Source organism: Talaromyces stipitatus, genomic scaffold, assembly GCF_000003125.1.
Source record: "Talaromyces stipitatus ATCC 10500 scf_1105507295523 genomic scaffold, whole genome shotgun sequence".
NCBI classification, from domain to species: Eukaryota; Fungi; Ascomycota; class Eurotiomycetes; order Eurotiales; family Trichocomaceae; genus Talaromyces; species Talaromyces stipitatus.
The window spans coordinates 1,885,955-1,899,609 of record NW_002990113.1 but is presented as its reverse complement, the minus strand read 5'-3'; the positions used below and the strand labels follow the sequence as shown (position 1 = coordinate 1,899,609).

The 13,655-nt window shown below is 47.9% G+C and overlaps 5 protein-coding genes across 5 annotated transcripts in view, besides 1 other annotated feature; 4 read left to right on the top strand and 1 right to left on the bottom strand.

Annotated features, from left to right (window-relative positions):
- Positions 1-24: 24 nt before the first annotated feature.
- On the top strand, positions 25-4,015 carry TSTA_066330 (uncharacterized protein; the record flags this gene model as incomplete). The annotated part of the gene is made up of 3 exons (XM_002340529.1): positions 25-558; positions 606-895; positions 944-4,015. Exons 1-3 carry the CDS (start codon positions 141-143, stop codon positions 4,013-4,015), a joined length of 3,780 nt encoding a protein of 1,259 aa, XP_002340570.1. The 5' UTR covers positions 25-140.
- Positions 4,016-6,421: 2,406 nt separating this feature from the next.
- TSTA_066320 (uncharacterized protein) lies at positions 6,422-8,221 on the bottom strand. Its single transcript, XM_002340528.1, has 2 exons — positions 7,568-8,221; positions 6,422-7,507 (listed from the first exon to the last, which is right to left on the bottom strand). The coding sequence occupies exons 1-2, from the start codon at positions 8,151-8,153 to the stop codon at positions 6,570-6,572; spliced, it is 1,524 nt and encodes a 507-aa protein (XP_002340569.1). The 5' UTR covers positions 8,154-8,221; the 3' UTR covers positions 6,422-6,569.
- A 333-nt stretch (positions 8,222-8,554) lies between these two features.
- TSTA_066310 (uncharacterized protein) lies at positions 8,555-10,696 on the top strand (the record flags this gene model as incomplete). The annotated part of the gene is made up of 2 exons (XM_002340527.1): positions 8,555-8,915; positions 8,943-10,696. 2 exons carry the CDS (start codon positions 8,555-8,557, stop codon positions 10,694-10,696), a joined length of 2,115 nt encoding a protein of 704 aa, XP_002340568.1.
- Positions 10,697-11,441: 745 nt separating this feature from the next.
- Positions 11,442-11,913, top strand: TSTA_066300 (ankyrin repeat-containing protein, putative; the record flags this gene model as incomplete). The annotated part of the gene is made up of 2 exons (XM_002340526.1): positions 11,442-11,720; positions 11,824-11,913. The coding sequence occupies 2 exons, from the start codon at positions 11,442-11,444 to the stop codon at positions 11,911-11,913; spliced, it is 369 nt and encodes a 122-aa protein (XP_002340567.1).
- Positions 11,914-13,030: 1,117 nt separating this feature from the next.
- TSTA_066290 (uncharacterized protein) overlaps positions 13,031-13,655 on the top strand; it is a gene marked incomplete at its 5' end in the record, with an annotated part of 2,931 nt that continues 2,306 nt past the window's right edge. The window contains one exon of the mRNA XM_002340525.1: positions 13,031-13,631. Coding sequence (XP_002340566.1) covers positions 13,031-13,631 — 601 coding nt within the window. The remainder of the gene's footprint in view (positions 13,632-13,655) is intronic.
- Positions 13,034-13,654: a mobile genetic element.

Genomic DNA, 13,655 nt, shown 5'->3' with positions numbered 1-13,655 from the left:
TATTTAGATTATTTATAATCTCAGACGAACTCAAGTGGGATCGATCTGCAACGGTCCAGAGTAGATGACGGACCACCTATAAAAGGGTCTCACTCCCTCCGCGATCCCGAATCGTTTCAGGGACATACTAGGCACCAATAATGGAGCCCTTCCTATTTACAGACACTGAGCTCCAAGTGGGAACCGAGCGAAGTCGAAAATACCTAGGCACCGCTAAGATCGATCTCGATCACATCAGCTTCCACCCTGACTCGTCACCAACGATAGATCCCAAAAATATAGACCGACTCCGTGAGATTTTTCGCTCAGAAGGATGCCGCCGATATGAGATTCAAAACCATATTACAGGTGTTGTCTCGAGGGAGTCCCTGCAGGCAGCACTCCGTGCAGCACACAAGGCCCAAGATGAACTGATCACTACAACGCCACAAAGTATCCCCCACCTTCAGTTCTCTGCTGGCCAGGTTCTGTGTCTCCACGGCCAGCATAGAGTTCGAGCTGGGGCAGAAGTCCTTCTAGGAGAAGACCGATGGTGGACCGTTGACCTCTACCTTAATGGTAACCGCCACCTCTCCCTTCCCGTCTGCAGAACTAAGAAGGCATAGATATCAGCACCGAGTTACGCACCGCACTCATCGAAGAATACGCCAACGAACGACGACCCAACGACGGAGAGATCTACCGCAAAATCCGCCAGTACCAACAGGAGCACAACGCTCACTTTCAGAGGCGATGGTGGGTGAGATTATCATCAAGCAAGGCTAGGCGTCTCCAACAGCTTCACAAAAATATCGATATTCAATGTGCTTTTGACGCACTTTTACCGATTTCTGGAGTGTGGGATGGGATGAGCATTGGGAAGCTGTCCAAAGTGATGGCTCTCGACAGTGATAAGGTGATTGAAACCTCTCCGGTCGCCGCGGGCATGACTGATCTTTCATAGGAGGTTCTGAACTATCTCTCACACATCAAGAAATTCTGGGTCGAGCTCGTGAGCGTCGACGCCGCTCATCCCAACCTCGCCGCCATGAGGAAGATCGATTCACACACGGTGAAGAAACTGGAATCAATGGCGCCGGGAAGGTCCCGGGTCGATGCAAGAACGGTACGTGGTTGGGTGATCAGCGGTGAGGTTCTGGAGGAATTCAGCGAGACGGAGCGAAGCAGTATGTGGGAGCGCATGCAACAGTTTGACGGTCTGATTCCGTCTCTCCACACATTTTTCCGAGACATGGACTATCTGGAGGCGTGCGCTGATGCGGTGAAGCGACTGTTTCCGCTGTCCAAAACTCATCCCACGCTATGGTCGGCGATGAGCCATTCCTATGCGCGTCCCGCGGCATCCGGTGATGATTGCCTCATCCAGACGATCGAATCCCAACTGAGCCGTCGTCCCAGCGACAATGTCAATCATCTGGAGCTGGCGTATCGACAGGTTTGGTTGTACGCAATGCGTCATTACCCCAGCATGAGCAAAGACCCCGAAAGCGATGATTTATTAACCCGGCCCGCGAGTGAGAAAGCTGACGAGACCGTGGTCTATGAGATGGCAGTCCTTGCACAGAAGCTGGGCTTTATGTCTGCTGGCATCAAGGAGATTATCGATCAATCTCCAGATCGACAAATCGCGGTGGACTGCCTGCTCAAAGCTCGAAAACCCGAGAGCTATCAGTATTCAGCCGCTGATTTGGAGCGGTCCGTTCGCCGCATTGTCGAGTGCTTCGCCGCGGCCACTCCGCGCGAACTGCCTTTGCATTCCCGTCCTGTCATGACACTCGCTGTCAACCGGAGGGCACGGGGTGGGCTCCCGTCTCGACAGGCCCAGAAAAACGATCGTCGATCCCTGTTCCTGGACCACCTGCACCGCGAAGTATCAGCTACTGAGAAAGTCTCGACCTGGTTTGTGCGGCGGAGTGTGTATTTCGCCTTTTTTGGAAGGTGTTTCTCTCCACCACCCGATGCCCCTAGCGAGAGAACTGCTAGCGTAGCCAACTCTGCGAGCCCCCGTTCGCCGCTATTTGTTCCCGATGATGCATCTGAAGGCGGGTCCGACACCAGGATGGATGGGACTTTGCTCGTGACTGAGACGGAAGAGGTCTCCCCGGAAGCAGTACCAGGCATTACCGATCCAAGACGCCTATCGAGAGACGCATCTGCTGTGGCTGAACAAGAACGTCTTCGTCAAGAGGCGGCAAGAGTGGCCACAGAGGCCGCTGAACAGGAACGGCTGCAACGAGAAGCAATGGTAGCCGAGCAGGTCCGGTTACAGAGAGAAGCAGCGGAACAAGAACGCCGAGAACAAGAGGAGCGCGTACGGATCGAACAGGAGCGTCTTCAAAAAGAGGCGGAAGCCAGAGCGGCAGCAGAGATGGCTGAGCAAGAACGACTTCGTCGAGAGGCGGAAAGAGTTGCTGCAGAGGCTGAACAGGAACGACTTCAGAGAGAAGCCCAAGAGAGAGCGGCCGCCGAAGCAGCTGAACAAGAACGGCGAGAACAGGAGGCGATTGCCGCTGAGCAGGTCCGTTTACAAGGAGAAGCAGAAGAAAGAGCCGCAAATGAAGCAGCTCAACAAGAGCGACTACGGCAAATACAACACGAAGCAGAAGAGCAAACCGCAGAGCAGGAGCGAATCCGCAGAGAAGCAGAGGCAGCAGAGCAATCTCGGTTGGAGAGAGAAGCGGAAGAGCGTGCTGCCGAGGAAGAGAAGGGAAGACTAGCCGTCGCAGCTGAACAAGAACGTCTTCGCCAAGACGCTGCAGAAAGAGCTGCTGCCGAGGAGGAGCGTATTGCGCAGGAGAGAGCCGTCGCTCTGGCGCATCTAGAACAGAATGATGACCATATCTCCACACCGACCGACGCAGTCCCATTGGAACGACTGAGCTCCACCACACAAACTGACATCACGCCTGACTTGCCCAGTCTCATCACCCAATTACGGGAAACTTCCGACCCGCTGGATGAGGATGACAATGCCCGTGTTGGACCACATGGCATTGCAACGCACAATTCCCTCGAGAATGCTCGCCAGGCTGCCTTGGACTCGTACGCCGTAGATGTGCCAACCGACGACGGATCACCACCACGAGCCATCACCGCTGGATTAGAGCCGATTACCGAAGAAGCAGAAGTTTCGAATCCTAGTCCATCCGTCATCATCGACGATGATCGCCAGAGACAGCTTCGAGAACAGATCGCCGAACGCATACGGGCCAATAGAGAAAATGTTGCCAACGCAAAACGAAAATCACTTGAGAATGAGGACCACTTCACTCAAACCCGCAGTGCAGAGGATGAGGATCTTTACGAACCGGACGAGGAGGTGGTGACTGCGCCACCGGAACGGCTTACAGAGGCTACTGTGTCTCCCGAAGGAGCTTCGGAGGTCATGGAAACAGATCGTGCCCCAACCGCGATCCCTGCAGCCAGCGCATCAATGGCAGCATCGTTCAATCCATCGTTCCCTCGGGATACTCTGCTGGAATTCGAGACCATCATGGCCAACGCCCCGGCGTGGCCGGGCACTCAGGAAACCTCTCCGGGCAACATTGGTCCCGATTCTTCAGCGACTACGGAGCAAGCCGCCCCGCCAGCATCTGGACTGGCTCGTCTCTGGAGGAGCCGCAACCCACGGCGGAATGAGACGTCTGATCCTCGACGACAACTCCCGCCGCTTCCCGATGACCTGGGAGCGGATTCGATGATCTTCTGGGTGTGGAGGGCCAACAAATGGAGAGAAATGGAACGAGTTACGCTCGAGGAATCGGATCCGTTACGCGCCGTGCGCGTTGCCTTGCGGTACGAACGGGATGAGCCAGTCGAATTCGTCGATCGAAACATGCACGCAATCGCAGCCGCGAAATGTGTCGAGGTGGCGCTGGAGGAGGGGACGAGATCGATATTCCTGCTTCGCAAAGACGGGCCACTGGAGCGGCCCATCACTCGCGCGATGGCGATGGCAGCGGATGACATTGCCAAAGAGACCGCGTTGACACGAGGCCGGAAGCGCGGCCGATGATGTGCTGCACCTAGAACGGGGGGCATGAGGGGTTAGCTTCAGGTTAGCTTCACGCCGAGTGGCACCGGTCCGGGTGCAGTGGGAACCCGGGCTCCGGCGGCACTGGGGCGTGCGCAAATGGATCCACCTTGCACCCAGGTGCAAACTCTTGGTTTCCCGCTAGGTCCAAGTGTACCGATCCATGGATTGTCACTTCGGCTCGCCGACCTGGTTCCCTTGCCACAGGCTCCCCGCCCGAGTTATTTTCACTTGGACTCTCCCTAACCCCATATCTGCGTTTACCACAGGTGAACCCGCTTGAGTCTTCCGCGCCAGATCGATCGCCTTGGATGTCGACGCTTGTGATTCGTGACTTGGTTCTTCGTGTTCCCTTTTGAAACCGGTGGCTGCAACCGTGTGATAGGGATTGAGATATATGTCTCGGTCAACCTACATCCATTTAGAAAAGTCAATGAACTATAATTCATTCAAAAATTTTATATACCATCGTGGTTCTAAAAATTACCAATAATTACCTCACATGACATTCTCTTCAAGATAAAGGTCTCGTTGGATTTAAGTAGAATCAAGTCATCCTTAGCACAGTCTCTGAGAGAAAACATACTTATCAATTGGGGTCAGAACGAAGGGATTGAAGATCTCATTCTTATTGAAATCGCTAGACTGGGAATAGGCGAACATCATAACACCAAGAAAGAAACAAAAACATCGTCCCACTACCGACTACGTAATATGTAGGCGCTCCTTGCCCAGTATATGGCGGCCGTTTCACGTGACAAAGAGGCACTGTCGGAACTAAAACGGTAACCAAAATACCAATTTTACCAAAGGGGGGTACCCCTTGGTGGGGTTTCTTGGTAATGGTATGTAACGGGTGTGAACGTTCCGCATTCACGTGATCTCAGTTCCATCAGGCATCGATCCGCCAGTCAAGTTAAACGGCTGATGGAATGGTAAACTTAATAACGGCATACTCTGTCAACGTCGTTCTCGATCGCTTCATTTATGATGAATGATCTGCTCTAGGCAAATATGGCTGACCGGCAATATACACACAAGGATTATACGATCGGATGGATATGTGCTTTACCGAAGACCGAGCTCATGGCAGCAGCAGCAATGCTAGATAAAGAACATCCAGTACTCCCAGCGGCCGATCCACAAGACGCAGATTCATAGCTTCTCGGCAGTGTTGGGGACCACAATGTGGTAATCGCTTGTCTCCCGGCAGAATCAACGGGCAAAGTACCAGCCACCATGGTCACCAGAGATATGATACGCAGCTTCCCGTCGATCAGATTCGGGTTAATGGTCGGAATCAGCGGTAGCGTACCCTATTACCCATCAGAGCCACCAGCTACGGATGCGGGTGAGAGGTGGATTCAGATAACTCAGAAGATGAGATAGAGGATATACCAGATATAAGGCTAGGTAACATGATTGTCGGTTTACATACGAAGACAACGGAATTGGTCGTGCAATACGATTTTAGCAAGTTATTACAGAAAAAGAGGTTTGTTCATACTAGGGGAAAACTAAATAAACCACCAAATATTGTTTTAAATGTAGTTGCTAGGCTTCAAGCCAATTATACTCAAGAACGTCATTAAATACCGGAACTATTATCAAAAATACTTACCAACAATCCTGCCATATTGAATTTCCAGCACCCCAGTTAAAAAGTGACCACCTATTTAAAGCAAACTTCACTTATCTAGAAGGTTAGAAGTCATGGAAGGCTTATTACAGGCCAGATAATACGAACTTTACAAAGAGGACAGACCGAACCAATACAGTCCCCCAAGGTTCACTATAAGACCATTAGGTCCGCCAATTAAATGATGAAAGATGCCGTCCTTAGGGACTAGTGGGTGCGTACAGAAAACATTTTATACTTTAAGATAGAAGCTGCCGGTAAGTCGAGCGCCTACTTTCATCATTTCGTGACTAACCTTGAATTTAGGATTGATAGATTCGTATCCTTGTCTCGTCATTCGAGGGATATATAACTATGCTGATTCTCATAAGAACAAGGCATAGCAACCGTATACTGCTGCAACGGCTGCGGTTTATACGAAAGAGCTGTTGCTAATGATTCCAGGGCAAGCAGCTAGGAGGCTATCTCTGGTTAGGCAGTGTATGTAACCGGACTAGATTTCGAATACAATCGATTCGGTATATCAAATAGTTAATATGAAGGCGTTGGATTATGCTAGTATTGCATCTCTCTGAGCAGATTGAAATGGTCAACTCCGGTCTTGAGAGAGCGTTTGAACAACGTTCAAACCATCATCAGGACCTAGTCATGCGATATGAGAATCTACTCTAAAGAACCCTCGAGCAATGCATGTCCTATTTGGTGTATAATACACCACAGTAGAGCTATATGACGAATATTTAATTCAGACACCAACATAATAGCTGTCCTAACGCGTTTTGCTCTTTCGGACGATAATCCCATAAATTTCAAACCTCTACCATGTATCCATACCGAAAGACACTCGCTGATGCCACTATATCCGGGATAATCAGATTAATAAAATAAACAATGATCTTATTCTCTTTTTCCTCGAGGTAGACTATTCCTCTTCTGCATTATTGCCCAGAAAATCGAAAGAAACCTAAATCTGAGATCCAACACTAGAACTACTATAATGAACGCCGTAAGTGGTAACGCGACCACCCAGTATATCCAGAAACGGTCACTTCCAGGACCATATGGCTCGCTCATACTGAAAAGGCCGGTGAGGAAGGACATGGGAAGAAAAATAATGGCAATGTACGTCAGACGCCGGGTATCCTCGGCCTGTGAGATGGCCCTCTTGGTATCGGCGAGTTGAATCAGGGCAGTAATGATTGGGTTCAACGCCTCAAGAGAGCGAGCATGCTGCATGATCTGCTCTTCCACATACTTTATATCCCCAATCAATAGGTTCCAAATCACCGACTCCTCTTGTGTCGTTGCCTTGTTTGTAACACCCATGTCCAAGCTCAAGTTCTTCTCTTTTGAGGCCCAGTGCTCAACAAAACGTCTCACTATGCCCAGCTTGTGGAGGCTCTGGAGGCTTCGGCGCCGCCATCTATGGAGCTCTATGATATCATATTCCTCAAAACTCTCTCGGCGCATTTGGACAGTTTCAGAGGAGTACTCGTAGTACTTGACATATCGCCCCATCAGCAAAGCATATAGTATCCACTCTTGCACCACTGCTTGAATTGGATTGTAAGCAAGAGCCAATATGCTAGGGTTTCCTCCTCTCCATCTAAGGTTCGAAGCGTGAAAGAAGCTTAGGGGTTCCTCGCTTGGTTTGAGAGGCTCGATATTCCGGTTACCGCTGCTCGCAGATTGATGTTCAGCATAACTCGGTTTGCAGAATGTTTCAGTTGCAATTCTACGAGGAGATTGAGGAATTATAGGTCCGAAAAATATGTCGTGGATGCCACGTATTGGATGCACCAGGATTTCAGAGGTAGGATCGATTAGTATCAAGGCTGGATCTATCATCAGTTGATATTACCATGTATGAGAGTGAAGGGCCCTTCATTACGTACATATCCAAACACCACCTGGCAGATCTTTTTTTATCAATGAGGTGCATGCTCGAAGGATACCAATCGATCTACCCGATAGCGCAGGCAAACGTCGAACACTCCGAGTGACATTCGCCATCAAGGCGAGATCATAAGGCACACGGCTCAAGGCGACCTCGTCGCCCAAGTCCAGCAGCTTTTGGTAATGAATATTGATAAACGATCCGGAAACGAGCCGGGAAGGTGGCAGAGCCAATAACGATGGTAGGGGATTTCTTTCAATGTCCGCATATGAAGGTGCGATATGACCACAAAAGAAGAATGGATCTATGTCAAGACATGAGCCGAGGGACTCTACATCATCGGGATGGATATTTTCCACCGTCACGATGATGCTTTTATTCAGCCCAGAATTGACTAGATCAATAAGTTTAGTAGTGCTGGTTTCTTGGGCTATACCTACATCACCGGTCGTTCCGATTTCGACGTAGGTGACAAGGCTGTTACAACTTGTTCGAAGCTGATGACGAAGAAAGTCTGAGAGTCGCTTTAGACTGGGGTTTTGACGAGCCAAGGCGGTAACATAATCACTGTAAGATGTGTCCATTTTGCTTTTAACAGGATAAGAATCAGAAGATCGAATACATTGATGCTCTTAAGACACGGCTTGGAGGTGTTCTTGAACATCTTTTCACTTGATGCGGAGCGAAACTTAGTAGCCGGAGTATGGAATTTCCTGTAACTAATGCCAGGTCAGCCTTGCAGTAGTTCGACAGGGGTATTGCCTTCCCCACGTATCAATGGCTCATCGTCCTCTCTAAGCCACCGCTCTATACGTAGTAGATAAGATGTCCGAAATTTTAGCTCAGCCTCGTTTCGAGAGCGAGAAAAATTCATTTTCCTCTGAGAACATCTTATAATACCAGATAGGACAGTCAGTAACGGAAAGCGTCTAAACCATAACGTCCCGCTTCTCTCAACTTGGGATCCGGACTTCGATAATAAATCATGGATTACACTGGAGAGAACGACAACTGGGAACTATTCCACAACCATTTCCACCTCAGAGTAGACACGGCGAGGGCTTACACCGAGGAAGTCCGAAAGCTATGCTCCAATGCCCTAGAGGCGTCAAACATCCACTTTCCTCCGATAACGTCACGAATCAAATCATGGCAATCTGCAAAAGGGAGCGTCAGTCGAAGAAATCGGGAACGTGTTATACGAAGGCACATACGTGACCTGGTAGAATCGCAGGGTCGACGATGGGAAGACTACACTCGCGAAACAGGTTTTAGTCTCTATGGTGAAGAGACAGAGCCTTTTAAAAGCCCAGAAGAAATGTTCTCCGCCTTACATGACTTCGGCGGTATTCGAATATCCCTCTATTTCCCAGGTGATATTGAAAGGGTCGCTGCTGTTATCAACAGACAATTCACTGTCATCCGGCAAATTGAAAAAGGCCATGGCCCTCCATCCAATGTTCAGAGCTTGGAAGATCGTCTTGATCTACTTCAGAATTCTGAGAGGCGCACGCAAGCTGCGATCAATACTAGCGTGCTTCAACGATCCATGCGAACTTTCACCGGTTATAAGGCGACTCACTTTGTAGTAAAGTTGCGGGACGAACATATTCAAGAGTGTGACAAGCACGCTTGGAAAGATATTGTCGTCGAAATCCAAGTCGGAACACTAGTTATGCACGTATGGTCGGAGATCGAGCACGATATGATATACAAACCACTTGACTCTCAGGATGGAGCAGTATCCGAAGACGAAAAACGCATCTTGGATTTAATAAATGGCATTGTTCTAACGGGCGAAGCCGCACTACGACAGCTCGAGGCCAGTACGGCCCAGCGTCTTAACAAGCGTGCAGAAGATGAAAACGCCATGGCGAGCAGCCACTACGAGCTCGCGACCTGGATCGAAAAATACTTCAAAGAGCAGAAACTTTCTTTCGAAGGTCCGGGATCGGAATGGAAGAATCTAGAACGATTATTTGCCGTCCTGAAATTGACGGGTAGCCAGAAACACTCCAAGGTGACAGAATTAATTGAAGACGCCACTCAACGGACTCGAAACCGCCATTACCTACCAACAGAGATGCTTTGGGCGTTATGCAAAGAATCTACTACTTCGGAGTGGCCAGCCATTAATAATAATACCTCCGAAGATACTATTGCCAAAAAGGCTCGGCTCTGGGCGCTACGTCTGGTGCATAGCCTGAATCTCGCAATATATTTTGGAGTTGCTGAAGAATTCCTCTGTGTGGAAGCGCTACCATCCGCTCCGTCTATTACATCTCTTCTTGATATTTTACACCCAGAGCAACCTCAATATACTTCAAATGAAGCCGCCCAGAAAATTAAAAAGCTGTGCAAAGCAATTGTGAGCTCTGAACACCGCAGACCAGAGCCACTAAATAATCTGGTCAAAGTAGCCATGAATCTACCAGTGAAACACCTGGTGGGCGGCTTCACAGAAGGCACTGCTTGTATATTCCCCATTCCCGCCATCATTACCCGATTATTCCCACTTGAGGCAACGACCGAGGAAAATGCATCTAGTGAGACAGATGAATTGTTTCAAATACTTGACTTGATTGATCTTTCCATGTCCTCGCACGGTGATCCAAATAATTTTATGGTCATATGGGATCTTGTCACACCAGAATCAATGAACGTGACTGAAAGAAAACCGATCAAAAGTCGCTTTTTCGTACCCGTAATGTCTCCTGAGGACAAGTTCTTTGGGCATTGGGAACTCGTTGACCAAGATTTGAACATAGGCATTATGAATCCATCGGATATTGGTAAATCAGCCCGGCTACTTGAACAATTCGAAATTCCCGAACATGTTCTTAGGCTTGCATATCGTCTTCACCCAGAGCAAGCCTGGCACAGACTGGGCGAGGCGTGGGGAATCATCAAGCCTCTTCTGAGACGCCGTCGGAGTGCCGGGAGTGGTGTCGAACATCGTCTCCCTGAGGCACCTGGGGCGAGGACATGGGCCTCGGCCAGGATAGAAAGGCCACAACAAGGGAACAACACGTTCAGTTCAAAAATGGGGAAGACAATTACGCTCCAGCCACAAAATGTAAAAGGGGATGATGTCCCAACGCTCCTGACAGGTTGGGATGGGTATTGACTATTGAGTGGTCGACTCCCACGCAAAAACTCGCCAGAACGACGAAAGTAAAGCGGAGGAAAAGATGCAGTAATGGTGCCATGCACCATAATAGGACTTGATCACTTTACCTCGTTGGAGAACGGACAAGACGACGATCACCATAAATGAAAATTTTTGACACTCGGGGACCTTCTCTTAGAGTCTTACTTTCTTTTTGTTTCTACTAATCATTTGTAAGTTTACACGTGTCAAATGTTGTGTTAGACTTTGAATGTTATAGTAGGTTGTCGGCATTGTGAACTTTGTGAAGACAATATCGCTTAAACAGTGCTCTGCGAGTCCCTAGTAATGTAAACGATAGAACAATTCGATACTTGATGTTGTATCAGTGGATAAAGGAGTTGCAAAGCAGGTAACGAAAGCTGCTCATATTTCAATTCCTCTACGTAACATAACAAAATAGCAATCATTCAACATGGATATAAGAATCTAGATAGCTCAGACTGCATCTGGTATATATTTGAAACTTGGTGACAAGATCGTTATTAGTCAACTTTCCTCCCTTCCAGTTCAGGACCTTGTGGGTAGCCATGCTGGATCGGGTTTATATTCCACAATTTCCCTGCCGAAGGTCACCTTGAGATCGTACCACGATTATTGGACGAGGGGGCTGACATCAATGCTCAAGGGGGACATTATAGGAAAGCGCTTCAGGTTGCCTCGATGGGTATCAACAAGAAGATACAAAGAATTTTCCTTGACGATGAAAGTGATGACAGGGTTTATGACTACCCTTGTGGGAGTCAATACGACATTGTACAGATTTTACCGAAAGAGGAGCAGATGTCAATGCTCAGGGGGGTTTTATGGCAATGCTCTCCAGGCTGCATCTGCAGGAGGCCATCTTGATGTGGTACAGGCACTGCTCAAGGCGGGGGCCGATGTTAACGCTCGGGGTGGCAAATATTCTACTGCGCTCTGTGCTGCCACTGAAAAAGGACATCAGGAAATTGTGCAGATGCTACTGAGCAACGGCGCTCAAGTGGGCTCTCGAGAATCAACAATACAGAATTAGCTAATATTGATAGAGTCGGACAATTGCATAAATACGTTTTACACAATGGCAGAACAAATATACCTGACAGGATTACTTTACCGCTATCCCGAATGTGGTGAGCACAGCGCATAAATCCACTCACCTGCTCTCATTGGATAGCGAGAATACCTCGGTATAAGGTATTGCCAAGAAACCCCTTTACTAAACTAGCGTGCACAGCTTTGCTGTTACGAAGCCAATCACCTGCATTAGCAACTCGTTACAAGAAACAAGCTAGGAGGATTGATTGGATAACAGGAAACCGCGACTACAGGATTATGATTGGAAGGTTCATTGGATCACGTGACGATAAGGATAAAATATACTGCTATCTTATCAGAGATAAGGGTATACGAAATAACGTGACATGATTGGACCAGGAAAGATAGTAATGTAGCAAGAATATCGTAGTATGCTACGATACTACGATATTGATACTACGAAACGTGGAGGACTGGATATATAAGGACGCTCTTTTACCATCATGTATTTAGTTCCTCATAGCTCTTTGACATAAGTCACTTGAATACAACAGTGAGAGTCAGCAAGGCATTCTAACTCGTACGGGCACCAGGCTGTACGGGGGATCTCTTCTATCTTAGTTACTTTGAGACTTCCAAGCACCAGTTCGACTATTGTTACTTCGTTTACTCAAGTTACCCTATCGACTATTGTTCAGAGAACCTTTGTGTGGTTCAACCAAAGCTTAACGTATCTCGACACAACGCTGTTTAACTAAGGTGGATCCAGGTCCGTGACATTTGCATAATATTCTTGTATGGCAGCCTATGCCAGATATTTTCTCTCTTTTTAGTTAGACACACATTACAATACGGAACACGTTCCCACTCAATTTCTCAATACCACTAGACCAAACAGGAGATCCCCTTAGGGGGGCTTTCTGGTATTGATTTGTATAGGGTCATGTGACATTCCTTATCACGTGATTATTTTCCAAATACAATTAGGGTTAGAGATGTATATTTCAACTTTCATGTCAAGGCTGAACTTACAAGCAACTTCGAATTCTGAAAAACGCGGAGCTCCAATACTGTAAAAAGTTATTTAAATAAACTATTCTCCAGCTGTAAGTTAATTTAGTAATCAGGCATGTCTTCATAGTTAACACTCCTTGGTTTTTAGTCAGCTACGTACTACCGTCCCTCACCGCCTGAGGAATAAACCCACCTGAGGAATAATTTTACCCCAAAACGCGAAAAATTGCGAATATTTCACACCGCGATATATCAGCCAATATGGCTTCAATGGAGCTCGCACTTGCAGCATTACGTTCAGCGGATCCTGGAGAAAAGCCCAATATTAGTTTGGTTGCAAGAACATACGGTGTTAGCCAATCGGGCCTTTATAAACGTTTTCACGGTGTTACAGGCTCAAAAGAAGAGCAATACGATAAGCAACGAATACTCACCACCACGCAATCACGAGCGCTTATAAAATGGATAAATCAACTCACCGAGCGAGGCTTGCCCCCTACGAATTCAATGTTGGCGAACTTTGCAAGAGAAATATCTGGTAAAGAGCCTGGGAAAAACTGGGCTTCACGCTGGCTCAAGGCTCATTCGGATAAGGTGATTTCTCGCTATTCAACGGGCCTTGATTCGGATAGAAAAAAGGCAGATTCGGCATATAAATATGCTTTATATTTTGAGCTTATTGGACGGAAAATACGGCAATATAACCTCGGCCCAGAGCAAATCTATAATATGGATGAGAAGGGCTTCATGCTTGGAGTAAGCACAAAACGGAAAAGAATCTTTACTCGGCGCAAATATGAGCAAGGAGGCTATAAGCAGCATCTTCAGGATGGAAATCGAAAATGGATTACAACAATTGGTTGTATTTGTGCCAATGGAACTGCTT

Excerpts from the sequence above, each read along its gene's own strand:
- TSTA_066320 (XM_002340528.1), bottom strand. The coding sequence starts at position 8,153 with ATGGACACATCTTACAGTGATTATGTTACCGCCTTGGCTCGTCAAAAC. Across the intron at positions 7,508-7,567 it reads GCCAGGTGGTGTTTGGATAT|CCTTGATACTAATCGATCCT; the intron begins GTACGTAATGAA and ends TGATAGATCCAG.